This window comes from Nyctibius grandis, chromosome 3 (genome assembly GCF_013368605.1).
Source record: "Nyctibius grandis isolate bNycGra1 chromosome 3, bNycGra1.pri, whole genome shotgun sequence".
NCBI classification, from domain to species: domain Eukaryota; kingdom Metazoa; phylum Chordata; class Aves; order Nyctibiiformes; family Nyctibiidae; genus Nyctibius; species Nyctibius grandis.
In genome coordinates this window covers 53,891,937-53,911,609 of record NC_090660.1, presented here as the reverse complement: position 1 = coordinate 53,911,609, position 19,673 = coordinate 53,891,937, and the positions used below count along the sequence as shown (strand labels likewise).

The window sequence follows — 19,673 nt, the reverse complement described above, 5'->3', positions numbered from 1 at the left end:
CCTTCAAGAAGGGCAAGATGGAGGATACAGGCCAGTCAACCTCACTTCAGTCCCTGGGAAGGCGAGGGTGGTGGGATGCATTGTTGCCAGCAGGTCGAGGGAGGTGATCCTTCCCCTATACTCAGCACTGGTGAGGCCACAATTTGAATGCTGTGTCCCACTCTGGCACTCCAGTACAAGAGAGACATGGACATCCTGGAGAAAGACCAGTTGAATAGCCACAAAGATGAAGGGACTGCAGCATCTCTCCTATGAGGAAAGGCTGAGAGAGCTGGGACTTTTCAGCCCAGAGAAGAGAAAGCTCAGGGGGAATCTCATTCAATGTCTCTAAATACCTGAAGGGAGGGTGGAAAGAGGATGGAGCCAGGCTTTTTTCAGTGGTGCCCAGTGACAGGACTAGAGGCAATGGGCACAAACTGAACACAGGAGGTTCCCTCTGAACATCAAGAAACACTTTTTCACTGTGAGGGTCATAAGCAGTGGCACAGGTTGCCCAGGGAGGTTGTGGAGTCTCCATTCTTGGGGATATTCAAAAGGTATCTGGGCATAATCCTGGGCAATGAGCTCTAGATGTCCCTGCTTCAGCAGGGGAATTGGATCAGATGACCTTCAGAATTTTCTTTCAACCTCAACCATACTGTGATTCTGTCATATTTACAGAGTGCATTATATTCAGCCTAAAAAAACCCACTAGACATCTCTATTAGTTTTATGTGTGTGGCCAAATCATTATATAGACAAAACAGTTTCCTTTCTAGACACCAGCTAGTTTTAGATAAGATATCTGATGATACAGCTAATAAGAAACAATGTCAAAGGGGCTGACGTATTAAGACAGTTAAAACTCCCTAGAGATTTACAAAGTCATCGAGAGAAACTGTAGAACTTCTCTGGCAGAACCCCTTGAGCTTTAGCTCTCTTACTAAACTAGTCCTACCTTTACAAGAGAAAAAATTCAGCACTCACTAATTTTCAAATGCATTAAAGACCTAGAAATGGTTGTCCAAAGGGCACTGTCAACAAGGAAAATCACTTACAGAATCACCTTAAATGATAATTAGGAGTCACAAGGGAAGTGGTTCACTTAGCACAAGGGGAGCAGCGCCAATTAGATGCACTCTCTGAGACACCCCTCTTGGGTGCTCTAGGAAACAACTTCCTATTTATGCTGATTCCCTCCCCCCGAAGCAAGCCTGCCAAACAAAATGCATTTTGTAGTGCTTTCAAGACATCAAAGAAAAAAAATCTATCATGCACTGAGGTCAACAAACTCTCTTGTTTCTGACCTGAAATGGATTCCAACTGCTGCTTCAGGTGTAAGGATAAAGAATTAAAGCTCATTCACAGCTATGTACTGCTGCTTGTGCCAAATCATAAGGGAGTGAGTAGCATGGGTAATTGCGATGACACCACAGTTCCAGTTGCCATCATATTTGGAGACAGACCTGACATCCCGTGGGTATTAATCTAACAAATCAAATCGCATCTAGATTTTGCATCCAATTTATAAAACCAAACAAGTGAGCAATTTCCATCCACTAAAAATTTTCTACAGAATTATCATGAAAATGTACAAAGATGTCTGAAACATTTGTTTTGGTATTAGTTCAACAACCAATAAGCAATTTTCTGAACACCATTTTTTAATTACTTATTCTTTATTGTAGAACTGCTGCTGAACATGTTTATACTGGATACTGAGGATTCACTCTCAAAAAAAAATGCCAGGAAATCCTAATTTTTTAGCACAATATATTTTGTGGTTTCATAAATAAATCTCAGCTGTTTATAATACCTACCTTTGATGCCAACTCCCCAGGTTCCTTTCTTTCTAAAAAACCAGATACTTGAGGTAGCTCATCATTCTTGAGCTCAATACTCCATATATACTGCAACGTTAGCAGTAAATTTCCATAGAAAACCATGAATGGTGAACTGATCATGGCATATTTCCTTCGGTCCCGAATCATCCACAATGTGCACGACCAGATCAGTAACACAAAAGTCAACCAGCTGTGATACGTGATACTCCACGCCTTGTGAAAGGACGAAAGAGAGGAAAAAATGTTCACAGACACATTCAGGAACAACATTGATGCATATTGCCAGTTACACTTAACCTACACTTCTCTACTTAGTGCACATTTTCATTGTCATGAGACTCTTACACATATTAATCAGCTACTGAGCCAGCTACAATAAACCCCTTGGAGAACATGCAGAAACTGGATTCTTAAGAAGTCCACAGCTGAGGGCGAACCCTGCTTTGTGTATTAATTGCACCTTGGTAAGGTTTGTAATTAGACTCATTACACCAAACTAAAAAAGATGAAAAATACAGACTAACTCTTGAGCACACAAGACCTTCTTGCAAAACTAGCAGCAAAGAATTCAGAGTAGGAATAGCAAAACATATTCAATAGCTACTACATTCAAGGCCTTTGACAGACTTACAAAACTATGCTAATTCCGTACTGTTCTAGCTTTTGTGGAATCAATTTAAAATGGAAAGCTATGGTATGCACACACTGCATATACCTACCCTGAAGAATATTAAGTCTACACTAACCATGTTAGATTACCTGAAGTACTCACAACTAGAGAATGTTTTCTATAGCTTGCAGAAACCAGTTACTGAAAACTGGTCTATTAAACACTCAGGGAAAAGGATTGGGGTTTTAAGTGTTTTTTATTGACATTGTAGTATCGATTTAGGACTAAATTCAGCTATATGTATTCTGGTATAACTGTGGAATAACTGTCAATAATACATTTTAGATTCCTTTTCAATTTAAATAGAAAAGTATGAAATATTAAGAATATTTCAATCAGTTTAGCTCAGCCCTCTTGGAAATGATGTCTTTTAAGGGTACGTGAAAAACACTAATATGCTATTTCTCTGTCCCTATATAAGAAAATAACTTACACTGAGCTGTCTCTGGCTATGGTGTAAGTAGAACTTGCATCAGATCACACCATAAATAAATTAATAAATGATTTTGGGTCATATAAAAGAAGGGTATATCACTAAGAAAAAAGCTAGTAGTGTCTCAATATTAAACTACAAGAAAGTTATTCAAATATATCTTCTCCTTTGATATTGAGAGATATGACCTTAGAAATGAATTAAAAAGGAAATGCAGCTCATATGAAGCATGTGAGTTTAAAAAATAGGAAGAGGCACTGTGTCAATATGAAAACAACTCCTTGCTAATGTCTCAGAATGCATCAAGCCAGATCCAGGTTCTGCACAAGAAGTCTGCTTTATTTAGTTGAGAAACTTTTCCTGTTAAAGGACAGCGAATAAAGTTTGAAACTTTATGCAAACAAGAAACAGCCAAGCTAATTTGTTTTACCATTTTTAATGCAAAATTGGGCCAAGAAGCTTTATGGTTAATTTCATCACAGTTGAAACCTTTCCAAAACAGTAAAACCAAAGCCTGCATTGGGAATATATAGAGAGATCTAATCATTATGCTGAAAACCTGCTACAGAGCAGCTCAAGGTATTTGCATCAAGGGGGCTTAAAAGCAAGCAGCAACATGAGAAAGAGAAATTAGGGCGGTAAGTAAAACAATAGCAAAATCTTGCTTGGCACGAAGCTCTGTTTTCCTTGAGACCTTTCTGTGTCAATATAGGAAATCAGGCTTTACAGATCTTTTCTTCTCAGAGAGTAACTGGATACATGCTTCAACCTGAAATAGGTACTATATTTTTTATATTTACTATATCACTACAAAATGTTTTGATTTTGTAAGCAAATTTCTGCGTAGAGCAAAAGCATGACAAGCTTGCTTATGCAGAAGCTTTGAATCAATAGAAAACTGAGCCCCAATGGTTTTCTAACATTCAACAGACAACAAAACCCAGGGCTCCCAGTCCTGGAAATGTGATGCTTTAACCAGAACCCCATGTGTTGCCCTATTTATAGGTCTGTAACAGGCCTGGGAATTATGCATCAATAGCCTAAAACAGACCCTAAATTATGCAGACACCATATTGATATTTTCTAACCCTGATGCAAACACTTACTGAAAAACAACCGATGAAATTACTTTCAGGAAAACATTGAGAAGGCACATTTATTGGTGAAATTAACAGGATTATTTTTTTGCTGCCTGTACTTACCATCATAGCTATCAGAGCACAAATGTAACTTTGTTTCATGATAAATTGGAACACAGAGACCAGTGCATGTAATTTAACATTTTCTTTTTCCTCCTGAGCAACTTCATCTTCCTCTTCCTCATCCTCCTCCTCTTTCTTTTCTAAGTAGAAAAAGAAATTCTTATTTGCAATTCATGCTGGTCTAAAAGTAGTATATGCAATCTCTCCTGGGACGATTTCACTTATAATCACTCTGATGGCTACTTCTACAGAAATCAGCAAGCTCAAGATGGGAGCCAAAGAAAAATTACATTTGAGCACAGTAAAGCAATGCAAAACCCACAGGCACTGTGTTGGTAGGCAAAGTATTTTGGATAGTACATGCCTACAGCCCAGCTTACAAAACTGCCGTGTGGTAAGCTATTATTGTAAGGTGACTGCAATTGTTTAACTTCAACAGGCCAAAGAGCTTATCAAAATGAAAATAAGTGCTAGAGGCAGTGAATGGAGATACAGAATAAGAAAAAATACGGAACTAAGGGTAATTCCCAGACAATTCACTACCTGACATGTCATCCGAAGGCTCCCATTTGTACTGTGGGGTTGAGTACATGTCTGCTTTGGCTGGACCATTTTCTAGTGGCAGTGTGGGGTGGATGGTGTGATAGTCAGCAGGGTTCCCATTCACTGTTACCAGCAGCACCTGCCAGGACAACGGAGAGAGGCACTGCATTTAGGGTGGCTCTTACGAGAACGAGACTCCTACTTCTGTGCTTCGCTAGTGTTGGATTGCCAATGCCAAAGGAGCTTAACAAGTAACTGCAATTACTTCCCTCCAAAGAAATTGATATGTTATAGTCTCATTGCATGCAAAAATAGCACATAGCAGCTTCCAAAATTAATTGTGGATAGCTTTTTATGCAATATCATAATGCTTAGGGATATTGTTTAGTGGTGGACTTGATAGTGTTAGGTTAATGGTTGGACTCAATGATCTTAAAGGTCCTTTCCAACCAAAACGATTCTACGATTCTATGATAAATAGAATTACAAATTTGTTTCAGGGAAGTTCTTTAGCAAACAGTAAAATGCTGCTGCATCTTTGAACTTCTACAAATATTTCCTTTAAAGGACTTCAAGTTTTTTTTTCAAATTCCCACAATGTCACATTGTATTAGGTAACACTTCAACTTACACACAAGCAGTCCGAAAAGGAATAAAAATGTGGATACACAAGCTAAAGCAATTAAGTTACTGCAGTCAGCTGAGCCATGGTAAATGATTATTTGCATGCTCTTGGCCTGTTCTACCTATGAAATTAAATGGAAATTAAAAACAGTGTAAAGATGGACTAAGTTAAAGCATCCACAGCTGGAGGAGGCTAAGGTTGACCTCATGGCTCAGTGCACAAACAGTAACTCAGTGAGCCCATCTTCAGACATCCTGCCTTTCCCTGGATAAATTGGCTTTTTACAGCCAAGCTAGGAAAGTATCATTATATGTCCCGTGTTTAAGTTAAAGCTGTAATCAAAAATTCATCCTCCTGCTCAGGCAAACTAATATGTCGAGATTTTCAGACTTTAGTTCATGTCTAATTATTTACAGTAGTTATGAAAATAAGGGTTATAAATTACTTTCAATTTTAAATTATTACTGGTGAGATCTACATTTGCTGCTGTTAATAAAACCTGTTGTGGTAATTATTGTTATTGATGCCACACTTATGCCACTTGGTAGTACTAATTCAACACTCTTTCACTGTTTTATTTTTGTGAATAAAATTTCAGCCCTTGTGCTTGTTTGCAACGACAATCATAAATATCTCTCATATTGGCAAAAATTCACATGCAATGGGTTACTGATGGTAGTACATGCTGAAGACTGACTTCTGCTTAGGCTGTGAGATAGAAGCGTATTTTGCCTGTCAAAACCATGCACAGGCATGTGTGAACCATTTCAGAATAGTATCTGGGTTATGTTCAGTTATATTCAGCAGCTACACCAAGCACAGGACGTGGAGCACATTTAGATTTGGTTATAGCTGCTCCCAAAGTTCGTCTTCATCTCCATTGTTCTGTGTATGCTGAACAGCGGGGACGCTGCTTCTTTCAGAGTCTGCTAGGGTCTATAGCAGTCAAGATAAATGGATCATTTGCTGTCTGTTCAAAGACTTGGATTTTCTGTAATCTGTAAATTGAACTCATATGTGTTGTCAGTCATGCTTTAAGGGCCTCAGCATTTCAACATGAATGAAAGAAAAAAATACAGCAAAGAAGCTAAATCAAGTTTAAAGATGGCTTGCATTAGAAAGCATATTTTGGTATCTTATTAAACCCAATGAAATAGCAAAAGATCGTTTGCCAGTTGGTACTACTACAAGCAGTTTAATTTTGAATGATTAATTTTAGGGCTAATCAGTGGTTTCTCAGTGCAATTATTAAGAAAAAAAAGACAATTATATTTAAGATAATCAAGGTTATAAGATAAATGGCAGGCTAACCAAAATAAAGGATTTTTTAAATATTTCATCATCTAAGCTTTTATCTGTACATAGCAGTGTAATCCATATTTTACACACATTAAGAAGAATTACAAAATCACAAAGACTAGTAGTATACTAACATCCGATGGCTTGTATTCATCTTGGGTCATTGACAGAAGCTGCAAAAAGCAATGCAAGGACAAATTATTAAAGAAGCATGGCTAAAGCATTAATAAGTCTAACTTTTTGAATATATGCATGCATATTTGCTGACTTTTGCAGATTCGCACTAAGAAATTCAGGAAGAATTCTTAAAAAGCCAGCAGAATTGTACACTATTCTACATAAAATATTTAGTGTGCCATATCATTGACATACTTTACTGTATGTTCCTGTGAATTCTAAACCAAAACTGAGAATGTTGCATTGAAATTTTAGGTACTAGGTCAAAGAATTAATCAGTATGGCGTTATACTGATTAACTGCTTTCTAATGTCTTTCTAATGATCCAATGCTTAAAAACTAAGTTTTTAAATGATCATTAGAATTACTGTAATTATAAAAATACTTCCGATGAAATGTTTATACTAATATAAAATGTGATACTTCATTCATTTGCCTGCTTGTTTACCATTACTATTATTACAGTGGAGTTATTGTGACTTTAGGATATGTGGCTCAACAGAGTGTTTGTGTATCCCAAATTTGACTTCAACACGCCAAATGAAATTTTGCACGGCAGCTGGTGAGGACAGATGGTAGAAAGCTGAACCCTTCCAGGAGCTTTTACACCAACTGCCTTAACTGCCCTGCTATAAATATCCAAAAAGGGTACCAGTATGCTTGGAGAAAGATAAGCTGGCAGTGCCCCCTTACCAATGACAGTGCTAATTAGTAGTTACAAGGCAGATCAAATCTTTACATCAGGATTTAGTTTCCTGACAGACTTTCTAGCTGTTTTGCACAAAGACAATGGCCTCATGCTTAAAGCCTGGCCCTAAACTTCTTAAATGAGGAAGCTGAAAACATAGAACATGCTCTTCTTTTACTTCCTTACACTGGCTCTCGTTTTTGTTTTATTAATTTTTCACAAAACATATTCCTACTCTGACACACAGCCTTGATATTATATTTGATTTATATAATCACACATGAAGATCTTCTTACTTGCAACCTATATAACGCTGTTTCCCTTAATTTCAAAGTAACTGATAAAATTAACTGCCTGATTGAAATACATTTAATGCAGAGACCCTTCCCCCTCCAGCCTTACTTTTCTCTCATCAGTTGTATAGTGGCTTGCATACCACAGACTGCGTCTTCTCTCCGCTGTCATTGGAATTGGGCTGCAGGCTATTTCTTTGTCGTCTTCCCTGCTAACAGATTTCTCTTCATCAGGCGTCTGCTAAACAATACAAATAACAAGATTAGTTACAGATCTCTAAATAACAATCTTACCAGAGGAATTTAAATTTTCCCCTAATTGACGCTCCCTCTCAAAGTATATCTTTGAAACATCTTTTAGAGTCTAATGCACTCAATCTACGATAGATGACTCTTAGAGAGATGACATTTTCAGAAATGATGACAGAGGTTTTCTATAACTGTTAACAGTCTGTCAATGCCAAGATGTTTCCTGGTAGTTACAAGACATCAGAATTACAGAGACCTCCGCATCCTACCTTACTATATAGCCATACCATAAGAAAGTATACAGATGTTTAATTTTCAAGGCAGTGTATTGAAAGAAAATTCACTCTTCTCATCTGCCTATATATGTGAAAAGTCAATTCTGCTTCACAAAACAACTGAAGAACTGAAAAGATCAAAACCTTTTGAGCATACGTATCTACCATTAAAGGCTAACCTAACTCACTAATCCATGCCTCAGGACGTAACAAAGTAGTCAGTGCTGGTCATTCATCTAGGCTTGTCTAGTCTAGCTTCTGAGTCAAGCCATAAAACTTGAAAAAATGCTGAAACTGGCTCAGTGGATGAAGGGAGAGTTATGGATGTCGGCTACCTTGATTTTAGCAAGGTGTTTGACAAAGTGTCCCACATCTTTGCTAGTAAGATATGGACTTGACAGACGGATCACAAGATGGGTGGGGAACTGGCTAGACCGTCTTGCTCAAAGTGGGGTAATGGCTCAAAGTCAAACTGGTAGTCAGTCATGAGTGGAGTTCCTCAGGGACTGGCAGTAGGTCTGCTACTATTCAGCATCGTCAAAACTATCTGGATGAAATGCACCCACACAAAGGTTGTGGAGGACACTGAACTGGGAGGTGAAGTAGACAGGCCAGAAGGAAGAGCCACTGTACAGAGATAGGCTAGAGATGGGCCAACAAAAAGTGCACAAGTTTTACAAAGATCAGTATAAAGTCCTGCACCTGGAATAATCCCACATAACAGTAAAGGCTGTGGACAGACTGTGTGGGGAGCAGCTCTGTGGAACACGCCCAGGGGGTCCTGGTGCACAGCAAGCTGAACATGTGCCAGCAGTGAACTCTGGCAGCAATGAAGGCAAACATGTCCTGGGCTGCATCAGCAAGAGTACTGCCAGCAGATCAAGGGATGTGATTATTCCACTGTACCTGGCAAGTGTCAGGTCATACCTGCAATTCAGTTATGGCATCCCCCAGTCAAAGAGAGACATAGAAAATCTGGAGAGAGTCCACCAGAGAACTGCCAAAATGATTAGAGGGCTGGAGAAGCTGAAGGATGCAGGAATTGGTTTTTTTCAGCCTTCTAATACCTAAATTGTAGTTTTAGAGAAGACAGAAGTACTCCTCTCACAGCAAGGCATGGTTACAGGACAAGAGGCTAAGGGCATAATTTGCTTCAGGGTAATGCTTTTTGGATATTAAAAAAAAATATTTTGCCATGAGAACAATTAATCACAGGTATTGGCTGCCTTTGCTGGAAATATCCAAGACTTAGCCCTGGACAACCTAATCTGAGGCCCTGTTCTCACAAGAAGTTGGATTAGATGGTCTCCAGAGGTCCCTTCCAACCTGGACCGTTCTGTGACTCTGTGATTGTCTATGATCCACATGCTCTATTTTTTCATCTGTGACAGGAACTAAATTGTGACATTACTAAATTGCGGAGGATTGCTAACGCACCGGTCTTAACTCCATCTTAATTCCATGGCTCAGCAGGGGCATGGGGCCTCTCAAATAGACTGAACACGGATGTTATAGCACAGTGACAAGCAGGAGACCTGGGTATGTGTACATAAACCATGCTAGGTTACAGATCCTCTTTGGGCTCCTCCAGACCTCTTCTTGCACTGTCTCTCTTTCTCTTGCAATCTTGAACTTCTCAGCTGAGCTGTTACAAAGCAGCAAATCCTTGCTGTTCATATCAGTGAGAGACGGAAGCTCAGATATGTGGTGCTAAAAGGAGGAAGGGAGTGCTCTGGAGCCAGCACACTGCATGAGAAAGCTGTGAGCATCTCCAGCACAGCATTGCTCAGCAGGACTCACTGGCCCTAGGATACCATCAGGGAGAAGCTGCTACTACTGAAGTTACTCTGCTCTCTGCCTTTGCCCAGTTTCTCATTTTGAACCTTAGACCTTGAGCCAACTTTCTAGTTTCATTACTATTTGCCCTTTCTACATCCTTAGCCTTCTAGCTTTCTGTTTTTTCCTCTCCTCCCAAGACTTCATGAGGTTTTTAGATTTTTGGCTCTGATGGAAATTAGAAGTATTCAAAATTTCAGAGGAAGGTATACAAGAACATAAAGTGAATATTATGGAATAATAATAGCAGTGGCTATTCCACTCTGCCATCCGTTAATGCCTGAATGTGTATCTCAAAACTAGGAGGAACGGTAAGAATTGAAAGGTAGACTTACCTATGCTTCAAAGTACTGCTTTAAAAAAACCTGTCTTCCTATGTAAAAAAGTGCTGTAGTACTAAATATACACACATGTGATTCTAATAGGAAATGAAAAGTGCTTGAGTCGGGTTTTACATTGCTGTTGAACTTACCAAAGCTCAACAAACTTTGAATTACCAAATTCAAAGCATTACCAAAACTCTACTTCCTCTCATCACAAGCTCCACCGGTATCAGTCATTTAGAGTATTGAGCCAAATCCTCATTCATAGAGCTGTAAGATCTTGCTTCATAAAACCACCCCTATTCAGCAAAGTACATAAGTGCTTGTGTAGCCTGGAACCTGGGTCAAGGTCTTACGGACTTAAGTAGGACTTAAGTGGAGGTTCAGGAACTTTGCTGAGCTGCAGCCAAAATATAGATTACACACCAGATTTAGTAGCACTATTCTGAACTTACCCTGTTATTAGCTACAAAACAACTGGACAAGTCAACTAATTGTCATATTTTACTTCATAGAATCGCAAAATCATAGAATGGTTTGGGTTGGAAGGGACCTTAAAGATCATCTAGTTCCAACCCCCCCTGCCACAGGCAGGGACACCTTCCACTAGACCACGTTGCTCAAAGCCTCATCCAGCCTGGCCTTGAACACTTCCAGGGAGGGGGCAGCCACAACTTCTCTGGGCAACCTGTTCCAGTGTCTCACCACCCTCACAGGAAAGAATTTCTTCCTCATATCTAATCTAAATCTACCCCCTTTCAGTTTAAAACTGTTCCCCCTCGTCCTATCACTACATGCCCCTGTAAAAAGTCCCTCTCCAGCTTTCCAGCAGGCCCCCTTCAGGTACTGGAAGGCTGCTAGAAGGTCTCCCTGGAGCCTTCTCTACTCCAGGCTGAAGAGCCCCAACTCTCTCAGCCTGTCTTCATAGGAGAAGTGCTCCAGCCCTCTGATCATCTTCGTGGCCCTCCTCTGGACTCACTCCAACAGCTCTGTGTCCTTCTTACAAACTGTCTGTTTGTAAGGACGTAAGATTTGTCTCTTGCCTATTTTGTCCTTTCTACTTAGCAGATACTTGTATTTCTGCTTCAAATGAAGTCTTACTAAGTTGGCTTTTGTTTTGCAACTGAAATATCCATCTGCCCTGGTACTTGCTGTTTTACTTAAACTCTGTCTACTGCCAAAAAAGGGATACCTCACAGTGTAAAAGCTAGATTTTCTCTGAACCTGAGGTGTTTCAAAGGCAAGGTCTCAAATTAGGCTTTTAATGGGAAGTAGCTGGTGGTAAGTGCTTATGCAAAATCAGTTGATGCAATAGAATAAGAATAAATCAGGATGCTGGGCAGAGGTCTGCAAAGCTACCCATAGGAATAGGACATCCAAACATCCTAGCTTGTTTTGAAACAATCTCCATTCCAATCCTAACAGTAAGGTCCTATTTTTTAAATCTTGACTTAGATAAACAATGGTTATTAATTTATTTTTTCTTCTCAGAGGCAATGGTAGCACATTTCACATGCAATTGTGTATTTATATTTGATTGGAAAAGAGCATTCCCAGCCAAACTGTAAGATGAAATAAACTGATTCTGTGCTTAAAATACTTGTCACTGCCATTTGAAACTTTAATATAAATGTGAACCATAAAGAACTCTTTATCAACAGCATTTAGTTTGGCACCAGGGTGCCCAAAACAATACCAAAACCCCTAAGACGTAGACAATTATTTTAGTACTGTATTTTTAGCCTAAGAGACTAGAGGGAAGGGTGAGAAATCTTGTTTTCTCTTTCTCAGAAGAGTAAGAAAAGTCAGAAAACACAGCACTAGTCATATGATTACAACCTGTGAGAGTCCTTTGACTTGTCTAATCCTTCCAGTTCTTCCACTGGCTGAGCAACTCTCAAATGACTCTTAATTCAAACAATTCTAAAAATTCTATAAGAGGACTCTACATTAAATTGCTGTAACTCTGTTGACTTGTGTACCATTCCTTACCACTCACTCACTGGACAGAATGAATGAGCCCTATTCATAGATTCCGTACTAGCAGTTACAACTATGAGCTGAAATCTCCAGAGTCAGATTGCTTCTTCTCATTTGCAACGGTAGAATTTCACAAGACTCAATGTTAGAACAAATCAGGATCCAAAATAGAGGGCATAAGAAAAGCAAAACTTCCACTGACCGCCAAGGGCGTTTTGCATGAGTAAGATCCATACAGAATCCCACACAGAGACCGTACACTGAAATCTCATACATGCTGTACTTCGATAGGCTGTGGCGCACAGACAAAAAACTTCACCCTGAAACTCAAGATTTGAAGTGGGCATTGTTCTTGTAAAATTCCTCATCGGCTACAGTATTCAGAGACAGTCTCAAGAGCACCTGTCCCAGAGACAACTCCTGCTGCAATCCAGTAGGAATTTTGTCCACAGGAGGACCCCAAGATCCAATTCACACAAGAAGAAAAAACCACCAGGTCTACATGTGTTACTTTGTTTTTAGAATCTACTATGTCAGCATCATATTTAGCTCATGTACATCTTTTTAGACTGAATAAGTATTTCCTTACATGTAATCTATCATACACATTTTGTTCAAAAGAGGTTTTGTTCAAGAGATGCTTTTGAATAAAATTTCTAAGATGAGCCACTTTTTTACATGACAGCAGTATGCAGAGAACAACTGCTTTACACTGAACAGCACATAGCATATTGTCTTTGCCATTCCTCCAGCTATAGGTAGGTTAGTGGTGAGATCCTAAATACAGTGTGACTTTGGAATCACTGGGGATTGCAAAGGCAACTTACTTAGCTCTATAATGAATCAAATGTACCACAAATTCACAAGTCAAAAAACGTTTCAATGAAACCTGGAATACAATTATTTCTGGATTTAAATAATTGAGAACTGTGTCTACCAGGAGAAAGCTAGTAAGAGAAAGATTAGTTCCTGATCTATGGCACCACTAAAGGAAAAACAAAATGCACACAGACAAGAAAAGGCCATAAGGAGAAAGTGTGTAAAATATGGTAAATTTTGCAAATCTCAGCATCTCTTTCTAATGACAAATACTTGCATCACTACATCCTGTGCACCAAAAATAAGCATTAATGCATGGGTATAATTTTCTTTACAATGTTCTCTTTTTTATGTGTCCATTTATCTTTGGAGGGAAGCATCATTTCCCTGGCATCTGAAGTTCCCATGGAGGTGCCAAGACTTTGTATCGCCTCTCATATAGTCATGGGCTTGAGAGACATCAATTTTTCTTTAATTTAAGAATCTTTTAATCTTTTTTCTTGCTCTAGCTCAATTGCTTAGAAAGCATCTCTAATTTGACTTGTTGCCAGTTCTCAGAGACTGATTTTAGTGTCTTATAATATCCATCTCAGACAACACAAGCAGCCTAAAAGAAAGAAGTGCAGGCAAGTTCACTGTAGTTCCTCTCTAGTCCCTGGAGGAACTTGCAGGACTCACTCTGTCCTGAAGCAGACAGGCCCATTTCTCTCCACTGAAAAAGCACAGTAACTCGCTTAGACCCAGCACAAAACTTTAAGATGATGAAAGTTGGGTGAAAACAACCTGGGTACTGTAAATGAATTCTCAGAGATGCTGAGATTACACAGCTCCCGCTAACTGCTTTTCACATGTGGTTACTCCTCTGTGAGTAATTCTCGTGATCTTACTACGCAGTTTCTGAGTTGTGAAGTTTTAGTTACAGCCCCAATGCTAAAATCATATTATTATTTGGAAATCTCAGTTTTCACTTAAGGAAAGAAAAAAAGCAAGTTTCCAGTTGCTGCAGCTGCAGAAAAAAAAAATAAAAGAACCCAATGCCAGAGGGCACTGAACCACAATCTTTTAAATCCTTGTGACTTTAGAAAAGCCTGTCTTAAGATTTCTGGAAACTTAAGACATGATTTTTTAATAACTCAAGCTGACAGTTCTGGCATCATTCACTTTTTATTATGAAGCCAAATATACGTAAACCCCAAATATCAGACATCTCAATTCAGAGGTGATGTATTTTGTCTGCCTTTTTAAATGTTAAACTGTTACATTATCCATTATATGAAGAACCACCCTTAAAATAAGAAAACCTTCAACATTTTTACTTGCTACTACAAACTCTACTAATTCACAGCTCAGTCATGAATATTTTCATTGTGGTTTACAGCACTGCTATATCTGAACTCTAAAACTCAAGTCAAGCCTCAGGTGATCACAAGATTAAAATAAATAATGCTTAGGATCACCCTCTTTATACTTCCAGTTTCTAAGCTTTTAAGATACCTTTGGGTTCTTATGTTCCCTTTTTCCTCTGAAACTGGAAAAAGTAAAAATTTACTTTTTGTCTCCTTTTTCTCTTGCTCTTAAATGAAAGCTGGGATTTTCACTCAAGTGCACAGATTCAGGAGGAAAGGTTTTAAGAAAATTTTCCTCTATCTATGATAAAATAGCAAATCTCTGTCTTGTCTCGCAGTATCCTGTGCTAGCCTGTATCCTACCTCAGTCCTGCTAGACAAGCCCTGGGTGTTTGCCTTCTATTCCTTAGCACCTACACTACTTCGTATTGATACTGGCTTTCCAGTGTAAGTGTTAATGCTCTGCCATTGTAGTCCCTACTTAAATAGTCCTGCTGACTTTAAGAAGACTATCCAAGTAACTGCTGCAAGATCACACTCTTGAAGACACTTATCCAAAAGCCAGAACTGAAGGTACCAGCTTGCACTTGCTGTCTATTTCCCTTTGACTTTCTTGAATGTTTGCACCTCTGTTAGCAAGTATCTGCATTGGCCAGTCTCATAGCGCTAAAAACAGAAAGAAGTTACCCTTACAATGGGCTCTTGTAGCCAAAGACGGATAAGAGTTGCGAGGGTGTAGTACATCACCAGCAGTAAGACTGGATTAGCGTGGTGATACCAGTGTAACTCTTGATTTTTGATGATCATCCAAGTGCTTGAGCAGTTTGTCTGAGTAAGAGAAGTCACACCAAACAACCTGTGGATATAAAAACCCAACAGTTAGAGAATAAAGACCAAACCTTACAATGTTTAAACAATTTTTTCAGTAATATTTGCTTACCTATAACACTGATTGCTTTGTTCAAAAACAGTATTTTCCATCTTATCTAAAATGCAGTGAATATTTTAATTCCACAATATTTAGTGAAAAGGAATGGGTTTTGCACTTGGTTTTCAACATAAAAAAATAGGAATATAATATTATTATATCTACCATGTCTAATGTGAAAACTTTAAATGACCTGCGCCCTGTAGGTCCAGAGCTACAGAAAAAGGGGAGAGAGGAATCTGGGTGCAAGGCCATTTGGCAAATCACAGCAACGTGACATTTCAAAGTGATTTAGTAAACTGACATACCACACCATTCCACTCATTCTGCCAGAACAGAGCTGTAAAGTACATCTCCTTAGCACATTGAACAGCTTACTGATTTTTTTTTAAAAGCTAATACTATTAATAATTTGCTGTCTAATTAGTCAAATACTTATAAACATACAGAGCTCCACTGAATTCATAGCTGTTGTGAAAAGAAAACATTCAGAAAGGCAATTGTTCTGGACTATCAAATCATTAAAGAAAAAAAGAAGAAAAAATAATTTTATAATTAATATTAAGGTAGTTGCAGTATTAATATCAATGCTATGAGATATTTGACTATTTCTGGAAAAATTGGAATCTCACAATATTTCTATCAAGTAAGAAAGTTATGTTGGAAAAAACAATAATAAAAAAAAAACCTCAACATTTTAAATTTAAGACAAGATGTTAGATGCTTTGTAGATGCGGTAGATGATGAAACAAAACTAGCAGGAAGTAAAAATTAATCTGGTTCTTTCAGTGTAAAATATTTTGCAGAATTCCAAAGATGATAGTGCACAGAGTTACCAGTAGCATATGTCAGTACTCATTATGAACAGTTTTGTTTTATTGACAAAGATTTGTCTTCCACGTGTATGAAAGTTTTCAGTTTTTATGAGAAATAGATTTGATTCTAAGAGAAGTTTAAGATATCTTAAACTTGATAGAAGAAAAACACCAAACTATTGTCACCCTGAAAGAGTAAACCAAATACATTAAAAAAAAAATTTCTACTTGGGGATTTAATCATAAATAGTAAATGTGTAAAAGATTACTTCTTCCTTGACCTAGTAAGATCCAACATGAAAGGGTGAATGAATACAAAGAATGATATTCAGCAGAGGTGTACTGCGTGAAATCTGCCTTTTGGATGCTATAGAGTGAAAAGAATACAAAAAAGGAGAGGCTATACCTGTTCATTCACTGGGGGTTTGTGGCATGGGTATAATACCATTAACTGCCAGAACTAGAGCTCTATAGCATTTTATTAAACAATTTATCAGCACTCACTTCTCATTCTGATTGTCAACACGAGCCAAAGGCTATAAACTGTAAGACTTCTCAGAGCTTTTGGGTGGATCCAAGAAAAGAAAAAAAAAAAGATCTTGCATACAAAATAAATTGTGGTAACTTGAAGTAGCTGACAGAGCTGTATTTGGAGTTGACCCAGATTCAAACTTCCGTAGCATCCAAGCACATTCAGGGCTGCTGTTACGGTTTGGCTCCATCTGACTGAAATTCACGCTGGATTGTATTCTGTTCATATTTCTATCAGCGTAGGGGAACATCTTGTTTTGTCAGCTTTCCTCTCTGCCAACTAACTTGTAATTTTTGCCCATCAGTGATCAGGATTGTTGAGTTCCTATTATCTTCTACCCCTATTTCACGACATGTCCCTCCGTCTTTGGTTCATTTTAAGCTTTCCTATGTAAGCACAGTACAAATCACCCTATTTCTCTTTCACAAACATATCAGAATCAGAGTGAAATCCAGTTCTTACTGAAGTAAGAAGTCTTTCCATTGACAGTGAGTGATGAATATTTCCTACAGAAATGAGGGACAGACCAGTTTCTGAAGGCTCTTGGACCCTTCTGCCAAGCAGACATGATCTTCACATCACATATTCCATTCCTATAGTACACAGCATTATGTACTATAACTATAAAGTCTCAAAATCTTGCGTTTCACTTTTACCTTCACTGAAAAAACATTTCATGTAATCCTACCAGTTAGGAAATTTTATTATGTTTCAGGTAAAACCTCATTGTCTTAGTTTCATTTGCTTGCTTCAAATTATCTGTACATTATACTACTGGACTTAATTCTGCTCCCTTTATGTCCTGCATTCACCAAATATACATAAGTTACAATGCATCTCTTCCCTCTCAGTTGTCACCTGACCAGCCATGTATTTATTTAACCCATTTTGTCGCATAAATCATGAACCTAGAGGAACTCCTCCTCATTTCTGAATTCTCCTTGGGTTTTGAGACTTGTTAGTCACAAAGGTACTCAACACAACATTCCCCGACTATCAAATTCAAAAGGCACTGATGTCTTGGGAATGCTCATTCCGTCTGTTCTGGCCTCTAATAAGGCTACAAGTTGCTACTCATTCAATATTTATGCGTCATCATTATCTTCCATGAGAACTGCAGGTGAAGAACGTTTTTCAGAGATATAAAGACATCGTCTCTTATTCAAAGCTTTTAAATACATGGGAATGACTGCCATAAAACATATAAGCATTTACAATAAGCAATATATATTAGGGCATTATTCAGTTCTGCATACTTCAGGGTGTCATTACATTCAGTATTGATCACAACCAACTATGTTTGTGCCCAACTCTGATCCTGGTGTGACTTTGTCTTAGACAACATACATGTATACCATCAGTAAAGTCAGAACGAGTCCTAAGTGAGGGAAACCAGGTGCTAAACAAGACAAGCATACGGATGTCTGGATACAGAAGACATATAAAACAAATACTGAGTGACCATTTACTAAGGGAAATACTTTGCTTTTCAAAAGACCGCATGTCGTCAAAAACAAATTGAGGTTTACAAGATGTAATAGATTAATCTTTCTATTCTTTCAAAGAAGGAAAAATTTTGTTTTTCAAAGTCTTCATCAGTATTCTGAAAAATGCATTTTATTTAAAAAAAAAATAGTAGAACTAATTTGGAAAATTTTAGAAATTATAAAGGGCCAAGAGGAACTTGAATGTCTGACTGAGGAATGCTCTGAAATAACACAGTGAAAGCCAGTTCTTAAAATAAAGGTGATATCTTTTTGTCCAGTTCCTACTCTATAAGCTTGTTTCCCCAGCAAAGCTTCCTACTGAATCTGTGAACCATCCTTCTGCCAGATGCAGTTTCATCTTTTGTGACTCCCTGATGAAGCTGTAAGCTGTGACCATAAAAAAACCCCACTTTTTATATCAGTCTAGCATTAAAAATTAAGAAAAGCAATTTCAATTTTAATTGAAAACAGAAAAACAAATTCCTTTTGCACTCACAGATATTTGACCTAAGGAGCTGCTAAAGTACCACGTTTTATTACTGCATTATGCACATTGCTAAAACTTCTCCAGCATGCATTATTTAATTATTACATTAATTATAGTATAAGAATTGGTATTAGTCATTAGTCATGGTATTAAATATGAACAAAAAAGGTTACATAAACCAAAAAATTAAATATATTCTCATACAGAGAATTATCAAACACAGTTATTACAGATCTGTTTGTTAGATCTGTGAATTTTGCCTCCACTAAAAATGATCTGGAAAGTTTTCTTTGTAAAAATATATTTGTCAGTTCAGATCCTGTGTGTACTGATGTTTTAGGAGTTGATTTCAGACCAGAATTTGCCTCATAATTTCCAAGGCCAGGAAGGGAAGTAATAATTCTGACTTCCTGCACAATGTAGGACACGCAATAACTCTTGTATTGTATACCTTGTGGTTGAATTACAGTTTATAGTTTAGAAAAGCATCCAATCTTGATCTCAAATGATAGCAAATCTTCTATGCCTTATTATTTTCTACTGCATTTAGTTTCTATAATAGTTTTGTCTAGATGAGATTTCCAGTTGCTGCATCTTCCTACATCTCTGTGTACTATTTTACATACTACTTTTCACTACACAACAGAGCAGGAGCCATTTTCCTGTATCTTCTCTGAGCTTCACAATTTATAGCAACCTCATCCAATAATCCTGAAGAAGAATCTACAGTCCACCTCCACTGCCCTGAACAGCTCTCCTCTCTTCGTACAGCCTAGGGGTCACACGTGGACATCACCCAAAATACCAGAGTTGAAGCCTACATTTACATGTTTATCCAAATAC

At 38.0% G+C, this 19,673-nt stretch overlaps 1 protein-coding gene across 1 annotated transcript in view; it reads right to left on the bottom strand.

The window, feature by feature from the left end:
* The window catches only part of PIEZO2 (piezo type mechanosensitive ion channel component 2), a 350,494-nt gene that overhangs the window by 89,181 nt on the left and 241,640 nt on the right, over positions 1–19,673 (bottom strand). Inside the window, 7 exon segments of the mRNA XM_068395843.1 lie at positions 1,800–2,036; positions 4,129–4,268; positions 4,672–4,810; positions 6,730–6,768; positions 7,863–7,962; positions 11,207–11,220; positions 15,269–15,437. Coding sequence (XP_068251944.1) covers positions 1,800–2,036; positions 4,129–4,268; positions 4,672–4,810; positions 6,730–6,768; positions 7,863–7,962; positions 11,207–11,220; positions 15,269–15,437 — 838 coding nt within the window.